The sequence below is a fragment of the Procambarus clarkii genome, chromosome 4, assembly GCF_040958095.1.
Source record: "Procambarus clarkii isolate CNS0578487 chromosome 4, FALCON_Pclarkii_2.0, whole genome shotgun sequence".
Lineage (NCBI taxonomy): Eukaryota > Metazoa > Arthropoda > Malacostraca > Decapoda > Cambaridae > Procambarus > Procambarus clarkii.
The window spans coordinates 45,448,729-45,473,852 of record NC_091153.1 but is presented as its reverse complement, the minus strand read 5'-3'; the positions used below and the strand labels follow the sequence as shown (position 1 = coordinate 45,473,852).

Below are 25,124 nucleotides of genomic sequence, written 5' to 3'. Positions count from 1 at the left end.
TTAAATGGGGGGAATTGGGCGCTCTTAAGTGAGTGGGGAAGGTGGGAAGTTATCAGGGAAAAGCGCCAAGCCATTACGACTATATAGCACTTTGGACAGGATCGGGATAAGGATTTAGGACGGGACGGAAGGAATGGTGCCTAATCACTTGGACGATCGGGGATTGAACGCCGACCTGCATGAAGCTCTACCGTCCAGCCCAAGTGGTTGGACGAGCGAGTGAGGATTTAGAGATGTGTGCTGGAAACGTATTACAGTGTATTTGGATAATACTGAAGAGGGATAGGATGGTACAGCAGCATGGGTGTTATCCGGGAGGTATGGAAGCCAAGTATAATGTAGTATAGAAAGCAAATAATTGGGGTGAGGAAGCCAAATAATGGGGGGTATGATAAGGAGAGGCATGGAAACTAAATGCTGGGGATATGGAACTTGATCTCTCAACAGTTAAATTCAAAAGCTGTAGTTATATTAGAATTAACTCTCACCATCAGTAACTGTATCTCGATGCTATGTTCTGATTGCACAAAAACAATGGTAAAAATCTCACTAGTTGCAACTGACTTGTGTATCTGTCATTTACCGTTTTTCTATAAATATACATATGATAAAATTCCTATGATATTCTTTCATCTGTTGTATTCCTAACTACCTGTATGTAAAGTGAAACCAAGCTATTGACATTGAAGTCATACCGGGTCGTAACAGATCTGGTTGTTGTATATATGATAACGATGATGATTTCGACAGTTTAACGAAGGGGTGACAGGACAAACTGGGACATATATTGGGGATTTGTAACCGGGAAATGGTTGTTGTTGTGTTGATTTAGGGGCGACGACGATCGTGGGATCGGATGCGCCCGGGAAATGGTTAGCAGCCTATGGGTTAGTGTTGTCTAGGGTCTAAGAATATGCCAGGAAATTCTATATAGATTAGAGGTGGAGTCAGTAAATGGAAGGGAAAAGATGCCAACATATATTTGTATAATTTATATTTTATAATTTTTGGTAAAATATATATAATTATTTTTAATAACTTTAGTGGGTATATATTAAGTACGATCATATCAATACCGTCGATTGTCAAAAAAATATCAAGTGTTAAAAGTATTATTATAGATGCTCCTCAGATTTTTTCCTACCCAATTGCCACAAAATATATCACATTTTTCCTCACATGCTCCCCTCATACCTAATTACAATATTTCACGAATGATTAAAATAAATTCATCATGTTCTTAAAATTCAACATCCCTCACTTCTAATTGTTTTACATTGCTCCTAAGTTTTATTGTACCTTATGTTCTTAAATTGACCCCCTACAACACTAAAAATTTCAGCTTATCCTTAAGTTTTCAGTCCACACTGACAAATTTTCCTCTTTTCTCATAGACAAACTTCCCAACTCAGCACTCCACTATCATTATCTATTGACTGGATTTGTTGACTCAAAATGTCGTTCAGTATTCAGTATATTCACTTAAAATGTCGTTCAGTATTCAGTATATTCACTTAAAATGTCGTTCAGTATTCAGTATATTCACTTAAAATGTCGTTCAGTATTCAGTATATTCACTTAAAATGTCATTCAGTATTCAGTATATTCACTTAAAATGTCATTCAGTATTCAGTATATTCACTTAAAATGTCGTCCAGTATTCCGTATATTCACTCAAAATGTCGATCAATATTTGGAATGTATCACATTTGTTTAACAGATTGTCTGGCAACAAAATAACCATTTTATTTTATTATATTTAATATCAAATAAAATAAACAATTCTAAAAGAAATTTGCAAAACTAATTCCCGGATTAGATAATATGAAAATATAGTTTTTTTCTAGCGTTCGTTTTTATCATATACGATCGTTCGAGGTGTTACCAGAGAAGGTGAGCAGCAATATTTCCCGTCCTCTTTGTTATCGCTAATGGAATTTCCCTTTGACTTTGACCCTATTTAAAAAAATCAACAAGAGAGTATTGGCACAATTAATACTCAGTCGTGTATAGCAGGACCTTTTTGCCCCAAATTCGACGAGAAAACAGTCATCAGTACCGAGGGGCTTAACAAAATAGCTTCGTTTTCAATTTTAATGGAAAATTGCCAGAAAACTTATTTAAAATAAACCTTCCCCAAAAAATTATTTAACAGATTCCCGTCGAAATTAATCTACTGTGAAACATTTCAACAATGGCTTTTAGAATTCGCAAGCTCTCTTAACATGCATTCGTGATTTATCCTTCGCAAAATACATGGAAATATTGCAGCAGAAAAATGCACACAAAATAGGTTGCCACGCTCAATGGACTTCAACTGGCTATGGTGCGAGAGTTTACAGAATGAATTTTAATACTTGTAATTGTTTCGCTTTTATTCAGATTTCTGACCTTTGTGTAGCGAGAGGCGGACCACGTGTGATGAATATATAACCTTTGGTATATTTTCTGCCCGCTTGCTGTGTGGATCACGATTTGGTATTCAGAAGTTATCTTATTATTTATTGTTTAAGTAGTTTGTCCTCTTGAGCCTTCACGGCGTCACTAAAATGCACTAAAGTGCCTGAACCTAACCTTATCGAGGACACAGGAGTAGAAAACGAGGGCATCGCGATCATTTTGCGAGTCGCTGTGATTTTTAGTACAAATAATTTTGGCCTTAGGGGATTTATACGTTAAAATACGATGTACTATTCCAAAGGACGGATTAACTCTCACTTTCTGGTCCTCCCTCTTCCCCTCTTTTTCTAAGATGCTTCCCCCTCTATCTATCTCACCTTCCAAGATCCTTCCCCTCTTTCTCACCCCACTCATGTTCCTCTTCTATCCCACTCTTCCCTGGTCCTCCTCCCTCTCTCACCCCAGGTCCTTCCCTCTCCCTCAGTACCATGGTCTTCCCCTCTCACTCCCCCACCTCTTTGTCCTCTCATCCCATGGTCCGAAAGCGTGTCTATTCAGTTACTGCAATGTGAGTTGATAATAATGATTGTAAGTTTCAATAATCTCAGAATTACAATTTGAGTTGTTTCGATCATTGAAATAATTGTGCTGGTTGCAATTGGAGCGGTTAAGGAATTGTGAGGTAATTATATCTTGGTGTAGTTTGTGTTGTCCGCACAAGGCAGCAGCGAATTGAACTATCAGGGGGAAAGCGCCAAGCCATTACGACTATATAGCACTGGGAAGGGGTCAGGATAAGGATTTGGGATGGGACGGGGGGAAAGGAATGGTGTCCAACCATTTGTGGACGGTCGGGGATTGAACGCCAACTTGCATGAAACGAGACCGTCGCTCTACCGTTCAGCTCAAGTGGTTAGGCAAGGCAATAGCGAGGAACTATCGATAATTTAGAGAGTATTGTTGTGTTAATTATCGACATGCGTCGCTATAATGAACAGTTGTTATGGATACCAGTTTGTTCTACAAACCACGAATTAATCGTGTTACGGCATTGGTCTGTCTCGGGCTAAATTTGCAATCACTATAATTGTAAATTATTGATGTCTAAGTGTAATTACCCTTTTGTTGCACTGACAGTATGCAAAAACAAAATTGTCGCAGTTAGACTTGTAATTTCATCTAACACTGTCTTATGCCAATCGTCAACTCGAAATTATTGCATTCCAATAAATCATTGAAAACTCTGTGTAACGATATTTTTTTCGATGTAGGGAATTTGTCGGGGAAAATAGTGTTGTTCGCAGTCGAAGCGGCGCGAATCTGAGCGAATATTTTATGGGGGAAACTCAAATGTTTTCGTTCATGATCACTGCATAACGAGATTGCAAATTTTTAATAATATGAGACCGAGGGCCAGAGACAGTGGGCAGACAGGGGCCCCTCGAACTGTGGTGCCGGATCGAATCCCTGTGTCACAATCGTCGTCATCACTACCACTATCATAAGCATTACCATGACCCAGCTAATGTAGCCACCACCATCGCTAATGTTGCCTACTTACCTATCATCAGTGCCACAACTATATCACAACTAACATCACCAAACCAGAACCACAACCAACTCGTCCAAAGCCACAACCAACCACCATGACCACTTACAACCAATCACCACCACCACGACATTAAACAGCCAACCCACACTACCACCACCACCATCACCCTCACAAGATAACAGAACCGGGAGTGACATCCCCCTTTGTTGCAGGACCGGCCAGTAATCATTGCAGAGTGCAGAGTGGCTTATTCAACACAGTTTTGCACAGGGGATCCCGCTTTCTGAATGCCAAGCGAGATGACTCATTGCACAAGCTTAATTTGCATATTGTTTTCTGTTTCCGGCGATTGTATAAATTTTGCTTTGTGCTTTATGTAGACCTGTTTTTAGCCTGATATATATCTTTCCCTTTCTCAATATATATATATATATATATATATATATATATATATATATATATATATATATATATATATATATATATATATATATATATATATATATATATAATATATAATTTGTCATCTTATAATATATAATTTATCTTCAGAAGGACAATCTTTTAAATACGAAAGTATTTAAAAGCCACATATCCAGACAAAAAAGTATTCTCCGTGGCGCAGTGGTAAAACCCTCGCCCGGCGCCTCGCGAGCCCTTTGGCCTAAGTTCCTATCCTGGCCGGGGAGGATTGACTGGGTGCCAATCCTTAACTGTAGCCTCTGTTTACCCAACAGTAAAATGGGTACCCTGGTTGTTGAACGATTTGGCGGTCGTATTCCGGGGAATATTAGGATTAAGGACATGTCCGAAACGCTATGCGTGCTGGTGGCTGTACAAGAATGTAAGAACTCTTGTATATATATAAATAAATACATAAATATAACTGAAATGAGGAAACGAAGAGGTTTCGGCCCATCTTGGACCATTAATTATCAAGTTGTGTAACGGGTCGTATAGTGTTTCCCAATTATCCCAATTTGCTTCTCCATCTGTTTATGTGTTCCTGTAGAGATAGTGTTATAATTATATATCCACTCCCAAATCCTTTTCTGTCTCTGACCCCCCCCCCATTTAACAAAAGATTGTTCTTTTTTAACATTTAAATAAAAACAATTTAGTTCATGACGAGAAAGAGAATGGACGGGGTTGCTTGGAGTGTAAGCGACGTCAACACTAACCCTGCAAGCTGGTTTGTTTTCAGTCTGGACGCTGTGTTGACAGGTTGTACATGGATAGTACTCTTGTCACCCTTGACTCGACTACGACATCCATGCAAACAGTACGTATTGCTAAGAAGAACTTCATGGTTTAACCCTAAAGCTGAACATAGGTCTGACTCCTGCTAAACTTGGGATAGCCTGAAAAGCTTTAAGGCATTCGTCTTTAAAAAAAAAAAAAACTGATACTATTGAACACAAAAACACAGTGGTCACTGGCTACTAGTGGCACCTCACATTTTAAGTTCTCTATCTTTTTAATTTTGCGTAAACACTGAAAAAAAAGAGTAACTGGTAGGTCACCACCTCTTTCTGCTTCTTGATATGTTGCCAGAGAAAGTGTTTGTCTGAAGTGTCAACAAATTTTGCTCTCCATGTTTCATCTCCTGTGATGATCCTTTATTGACCAGTCTATTTCCCTGTGCTTAGAATTTCCAAGTATTACGGGGTCTTTGCTTTAGCTGTCCTTGCCACTGCAGCTGCCTTTTTAATAAACTTCAGGCATGTTTCATTGCATTTATCATACTCGTCCCTTGACCTAGGAGGACCACAATATGGCTAAATACAGGTTTCTTGTCCTCACTAATGGTAAGTCTAGTTCATAGTTTGGGTATAAATCACGAGTGTAAAATGCTGCAATTGGAAATTACATGTATAAATTAACACTGTTGTTTAGATTCTGGATTACATTACCATACAGTACTTTTAATGTTTCAGGGCTGTAGAAGTTGAGCAAGGGAGGCCATTAAGAAGATGGAGAGGTGAGGTTCATGCATGTGTTTCACACTGTTCTACATTTTCAAAAATCTTTTTGTTTGTTGTTTGATGTATTTGTGATAAAATACACGAGTTTATATCATATCCCAACCTAACAAGAAGTTTATACCTTTTATTCAATGCATAGTTGATGGGGGGGGGGGGGGGGCATTATTTTTATGGCATACTAAATCAGCAAGTCATTTACAATGCTACAATACATTATTTTCTTAAGTCTTTTGCATGGGGTGTCCTGGATTGATTCTCCTATCACAAAATTTAAAATATATTATTTATCAACAAAATTTAATACAGATGTGTGTGATTTGCTAGACATGAGTTCTCATAGATTTTGTTACATTTTATGTACATTTCTATGCTGGTCTTTGGCAGTTTCCCAGTGCATTGTTTCTGGTATCAGAGACATCCACAAAACTATCTGACCTCTGAACTTGCTCAGGCTTAGCGATTACCCAGACTATAATTTCATGTGCTCGCAGAGGCAATGAGAGCATGAAATATCTCTTTTGTACAAAATGTGTGTGTAAATAGTACTGTACAGTAAAAACGGTTATATATTTCTACAATAATTTTTTTTTAATAAATACAATTTTAAAATGCAAAAAATTATGAAAAAAAAAGATCTACAGTACTGTACTGGAAATTATTTGTCATTCCTGATTGGACCTTGGACCCTCCAGAATTCAGATTTTTTCTGCAAAATACAACCATGTAACCAAAAGTGTAGTACAGTACTGTATTATTATTTTTTAAATGGAAATGCTGGGATTGTTACCTCCTACTGTACCTCCTTATCCTCTATTAATTTAACTACTGTTTCCTCAATTATCAAATCCAGTTAACATGGCAAATCAAGCATTCAAAGTAAATAAAACTGGTTTTTGTTTAAATATTATTTATATTTCAAAATGTGTAAACCATTGTATACCAAATTTTAGTTCTTGTCTCCCATTTATAGCATATTGCCTCGGCAAAATTGTGTTTAGAGTTCTGACCAGTCGACTTACAATGGAAAATTATGAACACATCCCTGTCGTGAGTTTGGAACTTGCAATATAACCTTTAGTACATTTCATTCAAATTCTTTTATGCCATCGATTTTCATCATGCATAGCAGGGGTTGACTTGCTTAATTGTTTGCTGATTTTACAAGTAAAATTTAACTCTAAAACCTCTTTCAGGGACCGCCTGTTTCAGGAGTATGAAGAAACCATACAGAAGCAAGCAGCTCTCTTGCAAAGGCAGCAGGTGTTATTCATAATATTTCTTTGAAAACAACTGCATGATTTTAAGTTTAGACACTAACGATTGAGTTTTATGCATGCTGTCACTTGGAACACTTTGTCCTCTTGCTCTTAATGAAGTTAATATACTGTATTTGGTTTCTTTATTTAATATAATAATAAACTAGAATGTCATATATACCACCACAGGTAACAATTGACAACCTTCAGGGAGAGCTGTTGTCTGAACAGCACAAATTAGCCTCAGCCAGTAAGCATCATAAAAGCAGGATCGAATCATTGGTTCAGCAGACTCAGACTGCAGCCGTACAGGAGTTTTCAGAAGAGGTTCAGTTACTGAAACAAGAGCTAGAAACTGCATTAAAGGTTTGATATATTTAATTATCCTTTATTTTGAAGTACTGTATAAATATACATTTCTGAGCTGCATTATGTTGACTTTCCAAAATATATACTGTACTGCATGCATATGCTGCACCTTAAATAAATTGGTTGTGGATAATGTCATAATAACATAGCTAAAAATTTAGTAATCCATCCCACAATTGAAGTCATGATTTAATAAGGGTCAAGAACATACCAAAAAGTCATTACTTTCTTTTCATATGTGTGGGTTACATACCTGATTTACCTGAGGGCCACTAACACTAGTGGCCTTGATAAGAACAGGAAGCCGGCAGCATGTTGAAGGCTTACACTGCCCTACCCCCCCTCCCTATCCTCCCATTTGTCTTGATCCTCTCCAGATGGATTTTAAAACCTAACAGTTTTGATGTTTGCGGCTCTGGCATGTAGGCGGTTCCATGGGTTTATAACCCTGTGGGTGAAAAAGTATCTCCTGTTCTCAGTCCTACATTAAAGTTTGTTGAACTTGAAACTGCTGCTCCTTGTTGGTTACATCTGACCTTTTGAAGAAATTGTCAGGATCAACATCCTCCAACTTGTTTGGTATTTTAAAAGTTTAAATTAAGTCTGCCCTGTCAAGCCTGGTTTGCAGTGTTAGGCCTGTAGCCCTACACTGCTCCTAATACTTAATGTCATGAATATCATGAAATTTAGTGCACACCTGTGGTTGACATAACTTGATCAGCTGTCACAATAGCTTTAATACAGATTACAGTCCTTGCATTCAGAAAAAGTTGTTTTGTGTTACTGTAATCCTTTAATACATTACTCCTAAGTCTTTCATAAGACTGCCACCAGAAGTAACAATTGGTGAACTCCTGAGGCCATCTTCCACTTCCAATCCTTAATAGTCTTTGCCAGAATATGCTAGTCTCATTCTTGGCCACTAACCAAGGGTTTGGGTGCTGTCACACAAACAAGGTATGAGGATGAGGACCAAGGAGGATTGCCTCTCAGATCTGAATTTACCTGAGCGCTGCCATCTCAAGTGGCCTCAATAGGGACAGATTGTCATTGGTCACCCTTACCTGAGAGGAGAGTGCAGCTGTCAACTAATTGCCAGTCATTAATACCACTAGGAAGTGTCATCACTTTAAAATTTGTAGAAACTGAGGAACTCGAACCAAAGTAAATATATAGTTGAGAACTGCATCCAAACACCACTTGATTCCAACAGAACACAGGAAGGTCACAGGTGTATAAATCTTATTTTGTTTAAAGATTGGCAAATCGGGCAGATATCAGACTCTATTTACATAGACTCTGAAAGTGAACCTATATAACTATGCTCTACCATATAGCATTGAACATCAGTTTCCTTACCATCCTTCCCTGCTTCCTCTGTGCTTAAGAGGCAAGCTCTTTGAGTCAGGAAGAATGCACAGATGGGGAAGGTAATGCCACCTGGTGACAGCAAAGATATTAATCAAGACAGTCGGTAGCTAACCAGGGTCATTCCTTGGCAGTTACCCTGTGATGTTGAGGGAAGGGGGGAGGGGGCTTGAGCTTATGAACAGATCCTACATTGGTCATTCTTGGTTGAACTGAAAAATGTTAAAGTACCTTTCATAATCACTCATAGATCTTTGAAATGTTCCCTGTGGCAAAGGTGCAATATCCTGGTCAGAGCAAATCAGCTGGGCAAGTCTCCTTACGTCTCTTGTCTCTGTTCACCTCGTAGGAAACGGGTACAGTACCTGGTTGGTTGACTATTGTGGGTCGCATCCCGAGGAATGGATGGTCAAATACAGTACTGTTCTTACTTGAGAAAAACTCAAATTTCCCACAAACATCATCAAAACATGTCATTCTGCCTCACTGTGCATGAGCCTGACCAATGAACATAGGACATGCCTCAGGAAGTAGTAAAATGATCTGCTTAGTATGGCAATTTTTTTAATAGCCTAATTTTTCTATAAAAATTTCTTTGTTGTTCTTCCCGTGCATTCTTAAGTGTGTGCACACAAGTTATATCCAAGCTCTAGTGTAATGTCTTCTATTTTACTACTAATCATTAGGAGAAGGAGTTAAGCCAAGCAGAAAGTAGGAGACAAGCTTTAGAGGTTCAGCGTCTACATCAAGAAGTGGCAATTTTGCAGACAGGAACCGATGGTGTTCATGCTCCACCACTTGGCAAGGTTAGTCTGAAGTGCTTTGTAATTTGGTGTATAGTACAGTATACATTTGTGTGTGTGTTTTTGTTAATGTAAGTCCCATAAAACTTCAGTTATGATGGCCTGTTGAATTTCTTCACCTATTGAATTTCTTCACTCTCATTACTAATGACTTGCATTGCAACACTCACATCATGGAAAAATTAGAATGTAGAGAAATTTTTGAAGGTTTTAATTTTTCCTCGCATTCAGTTACAACCAAAATAGTTGCTTTGGAGAGCACAACTTTGTGCCTATTACTATTGCCTCGTACAAGTCAACTTTATTTTTACGTTTTGGTTTTGATTTGTCATTAGTTTCATAAATCTTACAAGAGCTTTATTTCATCACTTGCCAACCTACCCCTCACTTGAGCTGCTGTGGACATTAGATCAAAATTTATAGCCTTTGCTCTTCTATTGGGTATTTCCCTTCCTGAAGGATTAAACTCGGTTAGGTGTTTGCCTTATTGTTTGATCATCAGGATCATGAGTTACCTTTAACTGGTAAGTCTTCTGGTTTTCTATCTTGGGAATCAATTTGTTAGGATATCAGCACATTCTTCCTTCTTAATGAAGACTGAGTCTTCATGAAGGAAGAATAAGAGAATGACTTCTTTTATTCTACCCCTTCATGAAGAAAAAAAAAAAAAAAAAAAAAAGAGGCCACTGATGAACTTTTCATGTTCAATCACCTCTTGTGATTTAGGCATCATTATAGGGCTTATGTATTGCACTCTGTCCAGTAGTAGAGAACTGCAATCTTTGCGGGGGTAACAAGGGGTTCTGTTGATGTTACACTTTCATATCCTCACTCTGTGATGCCATACATGAAAGGCGTCACGTGTCCTCTGCAACGTGATTTGTAGGGACATCAGGCTTCATCAGCCACCATTTATTTGCTTTTAATGCACACAATCTGGAAAATGTTGCTGCTTTATCTGCCTCCGTCTCTGTCCACTGACCCAAGATCGAAAACATAAGCTCTCTCAAGGTCTTTGTGGTTGAGGCTCTCTTAGATCTACATTATCATTGGTGGGGCTCTCTGGCACTTAGTTCCTGTCGTGTCTGCAATTTATTGCACCTCTCATCAGTGCTACTTCTGTCATGGGCAAGTGCTCTTGTTATATAGAATGTTAGTAGAATGGTACATTTTTCTTGGAAGCACCATGGGAAGGAAGCTGAGATAAGCTACAGAGAGAGATGCAAGTCCTGAAATAAACTACAGAGTGCAATAAAATGTCCTTTCTGGGCTGAAACTTCATAGTGGCCAATTCCCACTCTTGTTTCCAAGTTTGCCCGTGTCTTGGACTGTGGCTTGTGTGAGGTGGCTTCCTTTTCCCGATCTGATGTTGGCTTGGTTACCACATAATTACAAGAGTTGTTTAGAGGTTTGAAGTTTCCAAACATTTCTTGGACAGTTGAGTGTTTTGAAGCTTCCCTTGGTTCAAGGGTATTTCATCTTGTGGAAGTACCTGTAGTGGGTTAATCGCTGATGTCCGCTAGCTTCCCTCCACATGGAGGGGGACCAGACGCGTGAAAAAGGCGATTGTCCTCGGTGTACAAAATTTTTTACTAGATGCTGACATTTTCTCGGCGTCCTATGTGCGCTAGTGACATAAGCTGAGGGAAGCTGCATTTCATTACTCTTGGTGGTGGACTTATATACTGTGACTCGCAGAGTGCACTCCTGGCATTGAACGCACATAGTAGTGACACCCAGAAAATAGTCAGTGATATTCGAATGAATGTTTTAGCTGCCAAAGAAAACAGATTTGAGATTAAATTCCTATGGATACCATCACATGTTGGCATCTCAAGGCATGACACTGTTGATATGCTTGCTAAGTCAGCTTGCAGAAAACCAGTGGTAGAAATTGATATGGGTGTTTCATTAGCAGTGACAAAGAGAATACTTAAACAAATATCTAATGAAAATCTCACCGACCTAACAAATTCTCAAAGACCTGAAAGTTGTAGCATTAAATACAGTATTATGATAGATATCGTGAGGAGACATTCACATATGGGACTAATAGAACAAGAACCCGGCAATGTGATGTTATAGTGGCCAGAATACGCCTGGGATATAGACGTATCTGGCAGCTTTCTCAAAACCCAAATGTCGAGTACACAATGTGTCAACTTTGTGAAAGAGAAAACATGCACTCTCTTGAACATTATATTGTAGAATGTCCCATACTGACTGACTTTTGCCCTCCTGGGCTAAGGTATGCTGAACTCTGTAGTTACTATATGAGTACTGGAACACTTGATGATATATTGGACTTGTATCCAAAATTGACCATGTAATGTATCAATCATACAATGTATGTATGTGATGTAACTATATAACCTGAGCTTGTAAAAGCACCTTCATCACCTTCAGTGATTAAGTGCTTAATTGCACACTAGTTTCTTTATCAGCTACCTCACCCTGTCAGGGTAAATGAGACAAATGTATGTGAATGCATGTATGTGTGTATATATGTATGTGTATGTGTGTGTATGTATGTATATGTATGGGTATAAAGCAAATATGGAAGCTGATCAGAATTACATTTCACCTTTGTGAATGTACATTAATGACACTATGTAAAAGACACATCTAATACTTTATGTAGGGCGTACGTAAATCTGTGTATCTTTGTATTTACGTATGTAGGTTAGCTTAGCATTTTAAAAGCACCGAATCACCTTCTGTGGTTGAGTGTTCAATAAACCCTTGAACTATATGTTTAACACTTCTCTAACCCTGTCCATGGAGGACAGAAGAAAGTGTATATATGCTGGTTAGCATTGTAAATGTGTGGCCACGTCTGTGGTAGAAAATAATAATAAAAAAAAAAAAAAAATTACTCTTGGTGCTTTATTTTACTCCACGGCTTAGTCTACTAACCCCATGAAAGTGAAAAATTGGGTAATGTATGTAAGAATATATTAAGATATGATTCGCACATTGTATATACTGTACAATACAATGTCCATACTTTGTAACGGATGAGCAGAATTAAATGGCATGTGTAATTTTAATAATAATTGTATGTATTGTGAGATGGGCATGTTATTGAGTACTATAGAGACCTTTGATCAATTATGATTTAAAAATATCTAGTTGTTAACCTTAATATAGAAAATGATTATAATTTGTCACTTTATTAATATTCTCTATCTGTTTACAGTCACACGAGGAGTATTTAAGAGTTGTACAAGTACTAGAAGAGGAGACAGAAAGACTACGTGCTGAACTGGGAAAATTAGATGATGAAAAATTGCAAATACTCAAATCTAACGTTGAATTGAAGAAAAAGGCAAGTCGTGTACATTACAGTAATGATATTCAGGTGATGAGTCACAATAACGTGGCTAAAGTATGTCGACCAGACCACACACTAGAAGGTGAAGGAATAACGACGTTTCAGTCCGTCCTGGACCATTCTCAAGTCGATTGTGACTTGAGAATGTTCCAGGCATTCCAGGAGAATGTTCCGACTTGAGAATGGTCCAGGACGGACCAAAACGTCGTCGTCCCTTCACCTTCCAGTGTGTGGTCTGGTCAACAGTAATTATATTATAAATTCTAATTTATAATACACTGTGTAAGCTTTGTAAAATAATTCTGAAATATAAATGCCTTAGTTTGAATAATATTTACAATGCCCGCCATGTTTGAGTCGTAGACATGTAGGATGACCGGGCACCATGTCTTTGCTGTGTGATACTGTGCATCCAGCAGTAATTGGAGACCTGATTGTAGAGCAATTCTTGGATTGTGTTCTGGGGAAAACTAGTAAATTATGGCTTCAGATGAGCTGTGGGAGAATAATCTTTTTCCCCTGCAAACGAGAGTTGGCTGTCCTGTTTCAGTACACTTTAATGTAAGTTTCTCTTTCCAGGTTTCCTTTCTTGAGGGCAACTTTGAGCAGGAAAGGCAGAAGAATCTTATTTTCAGATCTGAAATGGATGATAAAGACACAGCTTTACAGGAGGTAAAAGCATCTTTTACAGATCTCAATTCCAAGTTCATGGAGCAAAGTGAAGACCTCCAGACTATCTTGGCCCAAACTGAAGCTCTTCAGAAAAGCAAAGTAATGAAGTGTTTGTTATACTGTATTAGATAAGTTGGAGTATGATAATTATACAGATTTCTGTTGCCTAATGCAGAGAACTAATTAAGAGTTCATAATTTCTGAAGTTGTAAACATTTTACACAACCTGATAAAGTTCAGTTTTATATACTGTGTATATGTATATATACTGTATATATCTGCATGCAAATTACTAGGGTAGAGCTCGATTCTAATAAACGTTATACAGTACAGTATATACATATGAAGTTAAGCTTAGTGAAACATTTTTTCAGGATAATTTGACAAACATTCTTATGAATGTGAAATGCAAACTAAAAGAAGCCCAAACACGAGTAGCGGAGAGTGTACGCATTGCTGAAGATGCTCTTTTGGAAAAGGATGCTGCTCTTCTACGAGAAAAACATGCTATGAGTAAGTTATTCAGCCATGGAAAAATAATCTTTTTATAGCATTCAAGAATCCAGGGTCCAGATTCACGAAAGCACTTACGCAAGCACTTACGAACGTGTACATCTTTCCTCACTCTTTGATGGCTTTGGTTACATTTATTAAACAGTTTACAAGCATGAAAATTTGCCAATCAACTGTTGTCATTCTTATAAACAGCCTCCTGGTGTTTCGGAGCTCATTAACTGTTTAATAATTGTAAACAAAGCCGCCAAAGATTGAGAAAAGATGTACAGGTTCGTAAGTGCTTTTGTGAATCTGGCCCCCAGGTTCATATTTGATGTGCAGGCATTCAAATTAGGTCACTAGTGTGTATTTATGATTTTAACATGCAATAAAATGAGAAGTTGGTCTTCTTTGCAGAGAACAGGTTACAGTAATGTTTCTGAAAACCAGTAACCCAACTCTCTTGCCTTATATCGAGACACTCCAACTTTTGCAAGGTCATCACTTGATAAGGGTCCAGGACGGACCGAAACATTGTCACATTTAATTATACAAATACAAATATTTATTCGGGTAAAGTACATACATTTCAATCCACATGTGTGGGTTAGGGTATTTGGTAGTCCTTACACTATTACATTGTACAATGTTTCTTTACCTGAGCAAAGACTTTGCCTCTTTTTTTTTTTTTTTTTTTTTGTAGAAACATCTGTTAGAAACAGGTCCATTTATGGAGGACTGCAGTATATTCAGTGTTGTGTACTTCTATTTTCCTCTAACTTCACATTGTCCTTGCTGAGAACGTACACAATCTTTGGTTTTTCTGCATTTCCCTTACTTGTTCATGTCTCTCTTCTTTTCTGTTCTTCAGTCATCTGTTCTTTTCTTTATTTTCTTTGTCCTCATTCCATTAACATTCTTGTTTCAATGCAAGTAACAACCGATTCACTTATAAGCAAAATTAGGACATGAAAAGATATGGTAAAGATTTAAAGTACAGTAATTGTTCAGCAGTCCTCAATACTTTCTCAAACTGCAAGTCTACAAGAGAGAAGTGAATGATACTTTGTACGTTATTTCTAAATGAATCTTTTTAACGTGGATGATCTGCATTCACAGATGAAGTGAGTCGCTTGGAGAAGACAGTGTCATCACTCACGGAAGAAGCTGGAAGAAAGGCTCAAGCAGAGGTGTCCAAAATAAAGGATGACTATAACATTAGTATACAAAAAATGTCTCAGGAAGTCATGGATCTTGAAATGGTGAGTTTTTAAAACTATTCTATAAGTGCAATTTCCTCTAGTGTAGGGCATCTCAACACTTGTCCTGTGAAGTATGCATTATTATTATTCATCAAGTGGTATGTTATAATGTACAGTACTGTAATCTGAAGTAACTAGAGCAGCAAGTCGTTTTCCTTTCATAATGGCACCTTCGTTACTCCTCTGAGAGAGAATTGTAGACCCACCATGTCGCTGAAAATGTGAATGTGAACTCCACTGAGAGAAGTAATATTCAAATGGCCTTGTCCTGTAGTTCAGAAGTACAGTGGAGAGCATCTCGGTCCACCAACAAAGGAAACTGCTTGCTATAACATCAAAATACATTTCAAACCACTTACAGTATCTCCAATTGGTCATTGAGACCTCTAACTGGCAACTCCAGGTAACTGCAAACCACTTGAGACGTTTCAGAGCAAGCCCTCTCGGCCAGTCCTCATTGTGTGAATCAATGAGTGCATTCAAATAAACCTAAGAGGGACTTACTCAAGGAAGTAGCAAGGAGTTGGAGAAAGGCAGGTCGGCAGCATCACACAGACCGCATGCACCAAGGCAAGATGATTTTCTCTTGTGCCGGTATTGTAGACAGGAAGTCTGTTAGGTTTATCAAGGCCAACTACTGACTTTTTCCACCATTCCTTCCCTCCGTCCCATCCCAAATCCTTATCCTGACACCTTCCAAGTGCTGTATAGTCGTAATGGCGTGGCACTTTCCCTGATAGTTCCCTTTCCCTTTCAGGATGCAATCCCAAAAGTTTCCTAATTCCTGAGTGAATGCTACGTGAACAGAGCCATCAAGTGAAAGGAAACATGCCCAAACATGTATCCTACTGACGAAATTGATTTTAGGACCTCCTGGTTGTTTATTTACTTTTTTGACTGACCATTGCCATATAAAACCTAATACTTTTAAAAAGTGTTTGTCATACGCACTCAAAGATTTATGTCTTCCAGCATGTGTAAATGCTTACAGTCTAGTGTTAACATTTATTTCTGTGTGTTAATACTTCAAACTCGGTCATATTGAACATGGGATGATGTCTCAGAGAGGCTGCAGGATCCAGTAAGTTCAGTAGAACTTTGGTTTCAACTCCTTTTTTTTTTTTTTTTTTTCTTTTTTCTTTTTTCTTTTACACCATGTTGGTTGCTCAGTCGATTAGGGAAGCGTCTGGGATGCTCTCGGACGCAGGTTCAAATCCTCATCACGGCCCTTGTGGATTTGTTCATTTGATGCATCACGCTATTGTGATTTCTGTGTGTCAGTCATATTACAGCACTAAGCAATTACAATAATATAAAATAATTCAGGGCAGTAGTACTACCAACTACTATTGACTACTTTCAATGTTACTACATTGAAATTCAAGAGGCAATACAAGCACAAATATTGACAAAGAGCAGGTGCTACAAAGTACTGTACTGTATATGTAAAATTGTTCAATTTCTCTATTTACAGGCATTAAACGAGAAGCAACTGGAGTGTGACCGGTGCTTTCGAGAACTGAAAAAGGTTACAAAAGAGGCTGAGCAGGCCCAAGATGATTTGAATCGTAGAAAGGAGCAGCAGCAGCAAGACACACTCCGCTTCCAGGAACGTATCAACTCTTTGGAGGTTAAACTTGTATTGCTCTCTGCAGAAAAGAGCAAAATATCCACAGTGGGTCTACAAAATGTTCAGGAGTAAGTGCATGTAATACGTAGATGAGAGTACATACACTAATTTTTTTTTTTAAGATATATACAAGTTGTTACATTCTTGTACGCATAGCGTTTCAGGCAAGTCCCTGGAATACGATCCCTGCCGCGAAGAATCTTTTTTACAACCAAGTACCCATTTTACTGTTGAGTTAAACAGAGGCTACAGTTAAGGATTTGCGCCCAGTAAATCCTCCCCGGCCAGGATACGAACCCATGACAAAGCGTTTGCGGAACGCCAGGCGGGTGTCTTGCCACTACACCACGGAGTTTCACTACTAAAGCTGTAGATTTTCTGGTTCTCTTGACTCTCTGATGACTATACCTGCCAACTGGTATCAAGGATCTTGTACAAATGTCTTGCTGCTCTGGGGTGGAGTATGTGGCATCAGAGATCAGCCATTTACTGAAGTGAATAACCAACATCATTATTTTTCAGCCTGTAGATTGACCCTATTGTCTCCTTTATTCTACCAATGTTAAGCAATCACTGGATTAACAGACTATAAATATTTTCCCAAGTTTTCTAGTATAAATAGGCATTTTTATAAAATTGATCCTCATTAATTGGCAATTAACCTCGTCCACACAAATTGCCAACTTTTTCCAACAAGTAGCATGAAATTAGGTCAGTGTCCCAAGAACCTTCAAAGTTAGGTCATTGTTAATGCTATTGGTTAATAACTTTGACACTTGACAGTGCATCAATAGTGCTTGTTTCTAGAATAAATGATTTCCATTTACTTACCACGTGAGAAATATTCCTTGACTTGGAATATTAGGTAGGAATATCCTACCTATCCTTGAAACTTTGCTGAAGTTTTGTCATTAGTTTAGCTTCTGAGATATTACATATATATATATATATAGAGTATAACTTATATTTTGTTTCATTCAGTTGGTACCATTTTAAAAGGGCAGCTTGTGCACAAAATATTTAACATGGAAAAGATTTGTAATCAGAGGCTTCTTATTGTTTGCCACACATACAACATCTAGAATACACACCCATACTTGTGAAAATAATACACATACACACAGCTCTGAATAAACTAGCCAGTTTCAGTACCTGGCCCCCAGGTATAAATCCCAACATATTGTTACAAGTATCTTGCTGGCATTCCCTTTTCAGCTATACACATTGCATGTCAACAGTGTAATAGCTTTAGTGATTTGGGAAACACTCGGGTAAAATGTATTCCTTTCACAGAAATGAACAGCAGAGAGAAGAACTATTAACTAGAATCCATGAGTTGGAAGAAAGACTAACAGCCTCGTGGGAGGAATGTGCTGCACTTAGAATTGAGTATGAAGAGGTGAAAAGAAATCATAACTATATCTCAACCCTGCTGGATAAATTTAAGGAGGAAACTCAAAATACTGAGAAATATTTGAAAATGCAGCTAAGGTTAGTGTTTTGTTAACTGTTTTCTATATATATCCCAGGCAGGGGATGCCTTGTGATTTTGCCAAAATTACTATTACCTGTACTGTTATGGCCTCACTTAGGCAGTAACCAGGTTCTTTTCATATCAAACTCTACATGGGGCTTCAGTGTCGTCTTACTTGATCCAACCCCGAGTCATAGGTAAGTTATCAAAAACTGGCAGTAATAATCAATCTAAAGGAAAAGCGTGTAAACAACACTAAACAGAACCATCACCAAGTGTACTTTCTATATATATATATATATATATATATATATATATATATGTCGTACCTAATAGCCAGAACGCACTTCTCAGCCTACTATGCAAGGCCCGATTTGCCTAATAAGCCTAGTTTTCATGAATTAATGTTTTTTCGACTACCTAACCTACCTAACCTAACCTAACCTAACTTTTTCGGCTACCTAACCGAACCTAACCTATAAAGATAGGTTAGGTTAGGTTAGGTAGGGTTGGTTAGGTTCGGTCATATATCTACGTTAATTTTAACTGCAATAAAAAAAATTGGCCTCATACATAATGAAATGGGTAGCTTTATCATTTCATGAGAAAAAAATTAGAGAAAATATATTATTTCAGGAAAACTTGGCTTATTAGGCAAATCGGGCCTTGCATTTTAGGCTGAGAAGTGCGTTCTGGCTACTAGGTACGACATATATATATATATATATATATATATATATATATATATATATATATATATATATATATATATATATATATATATATATATATATATATATATATATATATATATATATATATATATATATATATATATATATATATATATATATATATATATATATATATATATATATATATATATATATATATATATATATATATATATATATATATATATATATATATATATATATATATATATATATATATATATATATATATATATATATATATATATATATATATATATATATATATATATATATATATATATATATATATATATATATATATATATATATATATATATATATATATATATATATATATATATATATATATATATATATATTATATATATATATTATATATATATATATATTATATATATATATTATATATATATATTATATATATATATTATATATATATATTATATATATATATTATATATTATATATTATATATTATATATTATATATTATATATTATATATTATATATTATATATTATATATATATATATTATATATTATATATATATATATTATATATATATATATTATATATATATATATTATATAATATATATATATATATACACACACATACATACATACACACACACATAACACAGCAGGTGTCACTTTCACACAGGACACTAGAAAAGAACTTCTGCAATCTTCTTTCCCGGTGGGTTCATTTCTATCTTCTATTGTACACCACTCAATATTCCCTTCCTGAGTTTCTCTTATGGTCCTCATTCCGGCGAGTTCACCTTTCTTAGTAAATCATGAGCCAGTCCTCTACAGTATCGTCACAGTGTCAAAACGCCAAGTTTACTCTCCTGCAACATGCTGGCAGGATCTCCTGAAACATGCTGGCAGGCTTCCACATAGGCTTCATTATAACAAGCCTTAACAGACAGACATTAATTCCATCTCGTAACTCAACTTGGCCATGACTGGGATACATCAATCCAATCACCAATACTTCACTAAGTATCACAGGCAAATCACAGTCTACACTGACTCGGCCACATGTTTCCACTGGAACACGTCTTGAATTCAGGACTGCCCTAGGTGAACCGATTCCTGTCGACCAAGGTACTACCCACATCACTTCTAAGGAGTAAATGTTGATTAGTAAGAAAGAAACTACACAGGTGTCAATATGATCACAGCCATCCACCAGATGACGGTCGGGTGTGCTCAACAGATGGTGATGACATTGTCACATGTACAGTATTATTATTACAGTACTGTATTACTAATATTATTGTTATTATTGTTATTATTATTATTATTATTACTAATATATTATTATTAAAAGTTGTGGTATGCCTGTAATATTTGAACTTTACCTTTCCATATTAACTTGAAATGTTTATATGTATTGAGCTGTAAGGAATATTCTTATTGTTATTAGGTCAAGCAGCTCCCAAGTGGCTGGTTTTAGAAACCTTATAAAATGGTCAGAGATTGTTTAAGTCTGTAGACTGCTCTTTACAATCCTTGTTAAGTATTTCCTTGTGGACCTGTGCTGGTTTGCTTTAGTGACAGACATGATTTGTGTGCGAGAGATTTATCACATACACTTGTTACTTGTGCTCTACCAGGGGTGTTGCTTCGTTTCCTTTATAATCTTAATCCTCTCACTATGCTTACACACAAGCCTGTCTGTCATAGATTATGATGCAAGTGGTTTAAGCTCGGCTAGCCATGTGTTGACCACTGACCCCATGATTTGAGAAAATACTGGGCCTTGCTGGCCTTCTTTCGTCATATCCATAGTAAGCATCAGGGCATGAGGGCTTCTCGAGGTCTAATTTGGTGCCAGCCCAAAATACCTTCCAGACCTTTCTTGCCTTCAGTAATGCTGCATGACCTGGGATAATTAATAGTATGGTGATGATCACAGCCAGCTAGACCCTGAGGTTTCTGCTCCTGACTGCTAGTTTCTTCGGAAAAACTCGCTTCAAGTTACTGTTGTCTCTTCTCCAGGAACTTTTCATTAGCACCATGAGAAGGAAGCTGGGGAAGCTACCAAAGGGACTTACCACAAGAAAAGGAGCATTAAGGGGTAATGAAATGCCCCTTGGCACCTCAGCAGTTAATTACTTCTGCCCTTTAAAACCAGTCCACCCATACAGCTTAGGAGAGAGAGAGATCAAGGTGGTGTCCTCCAACCCTCTAATTGGCAGAGCTGCCAACTGGAGGCAGCCTTGATACTCGTGTAGTGGTTGCGTCGCTGGTTTCACTATCCATACTACTGTATGTTCTTAGCACTCTTAGTCATACTATTCTCGTCATACTATTCTCACCACATTATCCTAACCCACACTATTCTAATCATACTCTTCAGACCACACTTTGCTAACCATACTATCTTGACTATACTATCCTGACCATACTATTTACAATGGTATTAAAAGAGCATTTAAATTGGTTTTTGTTGTATGTATAAAGAGTGAAAACGGAGGAAGTTGAAGAGTGTTTATCGAGGAGTGAGGCTCGTCTGGAGGCTGCCGACGCTGCTCACAGAGAAATTGTTGCGCAGCTGTATGAGAATAATTCAGCTATTCAGATGAACTTTTCCAAGTAAGTAAAAATTATTCTATTATTTTGAATCTGAATTATATATGTCATCTGTCTGTCTCCTTGAAGAGGTTAAAAGTTGATGAATCTTATCATGATGATCCTTAGTTTGTCTCTTTAAAGCCCCTATAAATATGTGATAGTAAATAATTGCCTGGTGTCTGAAACAGGAAGCTTGTACTTAGGGTTATCCTTACCCTGAGGTCACCTATTGACCTCTCTCTGGATGCAACTACACAACTGCCTAAGATTACTTCTAAAATTCTCAGAGGAATTGACAGGGTAGATAAAGATAGTGTTTAACACGGGTGGTATGCGAATAAGGGGACACAGGTGGAGACCGAGTACCCAAATGAGCCACAGGAACATTAGAAAGAATTTTTTCAGTGTCAGAGTAATTAATAGATGGAATGCATTAGGCAGTGATGTGGTGGAGGCAGACTTCATGCACAGTTTCAAATATAGATATGATAGTCCAGTAGGTTCAGGAATCTGTACGCCAGTTGATTGACGGTTGAGAGGCAGGACCAAAGAGCCAAAGCTCGACCTCTGCAAGCACAACTAGGTGAGTACATCCAGATACTAATGTGCTGCTTGATGAACAGGAGCATCAGGTGAAAAAAAAATGTGCACATCTGTGTCTGCCCTGCTCGGGGACTTGAACCCAGGTCCTTCTATTATGAGCCGATGATGTAGTCCACTGTGCTACAGATGCTGGGGTATATCAAATGGCAGGAAATGTGGTAATGTACACGATCATAAATAAATTTGTCAGATGCTGAAAACCTTTGGGAAAGAATTTATAAATTTATCCCTAATTGTGGGAAAAGCATCTTGTATTACGTGGTCTATGGCATATTTGTCAATATAATATATAAGCTGGATTTTTTAATAAACATATCAAATTAACCTTGTTAAATACATGAAGGATTAATAGATGTACAATATAGTTCAGTATTTAAAATAAAAATTGGATTAAGTGAAGTTCCTTGTAGAATTGATGAAAAGGATCTTTAATTTAATGATTTAGATGCAATACCATCAATAGTTGTGCTCCAGTAATTGATTTTGGGAATACAAAACAAAATTTCTTGCTTTACATAGGAGCCAGAAAGCAATTTTTAGAATTCTGTCTTTAGAACTGGTGCTCGCCTAGTTGTGCTTGTTGGGGGGGTTGAGCTCTGGCTCTTTGGTTATTACCTTCTCTATTACCTTCTCTTGCTGCTTCCCGAGTGACGTAAATTAAGGCTTGCCTTAATGTGTGTAATATGATACACATTCCTCCCATGCAGTGGTTGTGAAAAAGTGCTCGGTAAACAATTAGCAATTAAGATCTTTGATGAAGCTGAAGAATGAATATTTATAAAAAAATTATTAGTTCAATTAAAAAAATTGGAAGCAACATAAAATATGTACACACCACTGTTTATTTGTACAGTATAGGTAAATAATTCCAATGGCTTACTCAAGATGGCACTGGATGATTCCTTATCATATCTTGAATGTACATGAGTAAAACCCAACAAAAAACTGAGAAAATGTAAAATTATTGTAAACATTTTAAGCATCGCTGAGAATGCCAAATTTACATTCGGAACACGCGAAGCGGACCAGAATCTGTTATAAATACACTCTCGTTTTTGCATCAGTTCTCTAGACAATTAATTTGCAAACATTTTAATACCAAATTTGTTGTAACCCAACAAATAACTGAGAATACTTAAAATAAATGTAAACATTTTACGCTTTGCCGAGTGGCTTGTTGAGCCACTCGTTACTCGGCGCTCTAAGAGACTAGAAATTTTACGGTCGGAAATACTCGGAGGCACAGGACCACCAAAGTGTTAATAGGTTCACTAATGAACTAACTCTCTAGGGAATAGATGCAAAAACAAAAGTGTATTTATAATAGATTATGCAAAACAGCAATGAATATTTTGAATGTTTATAAGCACCATTCAGATGGTGCATTTTAGCATCATCGGAACACAAATGTCATGAGTGATGTGCATTTCAAGGGTTAAACTGTCATGATGTATACTTCATGTGTATGAAATAGCACTGTAATGGCATACAATACAACTAATTACAGGTTACAGTCTCATGCTTCTGCCCAGAAATTGGAATATGAAGAGAGAATATCGGAACTCACTCGGTGCATAGAAGAATGTCGAGAAAAAAATCGACAAATGGTTCATTCCCTCCATGAAGCAAACACCAACCTAGCTGTTGTCCAGAATGTTGCCTCACAGTACAAAGACAGGTACAGTACACGTCTAGCACTCTCGATTTAACAATCTGTCCTCAAAGGTGTCTAGCGCACTACATTTAACACACTGTCATATCTTGTTATCTTAAGTTATCTTGAGATGATTTTGGGGCTTTTTAGTGTCCCCGCGGCCCAGTCCTCGACCAGGCCTCCACCCCCAGGAAGCAGCCCGTGACAGCTGACTAACACCCAGGTACCTATTGTACTGCTAGGTAACAGGGGCATAGGATGAAAGAAACTCTGCCCGTTGTTTCTCGCCGGCGCCTGGGATCGAACCCAGGACCACAGGATCACAAGTCTAGTGTGCTGTCCGCCCGGCCGACTGGCTCCTGTCGTCATAGATGTCTTGCATTCTTGATTTAACCACCTGTCCTCACACTTAATGAGCAACAGTTTGGATGCTATCAACCATTGTACAAATTCAGCACTTTAGTCAAATTACAAGCACTGTGGAAGTGATGGTTCCTCGGACTAATTAATGTCCATCGACCTTAAGTCGAATGTGTTTGCCTTGGTTTGTACGAATCTGGTAAGGCTAAACAACTTCATATTTAATGCTTGTCAAATTATTTGCTCGATTTACTGTCCATACTCACTTTAAATAATTCACCTGTGAATTATTGTTTCGTTTTTTATTTAGTGATTAGATCTAATTAGCATTAGATTGTTTTTCAGTCATTTTCTTAAGGTTGTCATTTGTTTTGTCCAGGATAATCGAGGTAGAAGATCGCCTTCGTTCAGCAGAGCATAAGTTTGCGACACTTGGACAGAAAAACAAGTCCAACAATGAAGTATTCAGTTGATGGTCATTTACTTGTCAGCATCAGGTATGGCTGTCAACCGTTTTGTATTCAGCTATTTTCCCCATACGGTAATCATTGCTCAAAATGTGCAATAATAATTTGTTTTCCAATA

General features: G+C 37.3%; 1 protein-coding gene across 1 annotated transcript; it reads left to right on the top strand.

The window, feature by feature from the left end:
* Positions 1-5,108: 5,108 nt before the first annotated feature.
* Positions 5,109-25,124, top strand: LOC123749713 (sodium channel and clathrin linker 1). The gene is made up of 14 exons (XM_045731836.2): positions 5,109-5,234; positions 5,890-5,933; positions 7,131-7,197; positions 7,383-7,559; positions 9,617-9,736; positions 12,933-13,061; positions 13,647-13,838; positions 14,114-14,252; positions 15,354-15,496; positions 16,971-17,194; positions 18,420-18,617; positions 21,812-21,943; positions 24,033-24,203; positions 24,919-25,124. The coding sequence occupies exons 2-14, from the start codon at positions 5,926-5,928 to the stop codon at positions 25,010-25,012; spliced, it is 1,794 nt and encodes a 597-aa protein (XP_045587792.1). The 5' UTR covers positions 5,109-5,234; positions 5,890-5,925; the 3' UTR covers positions 25,013-25,124.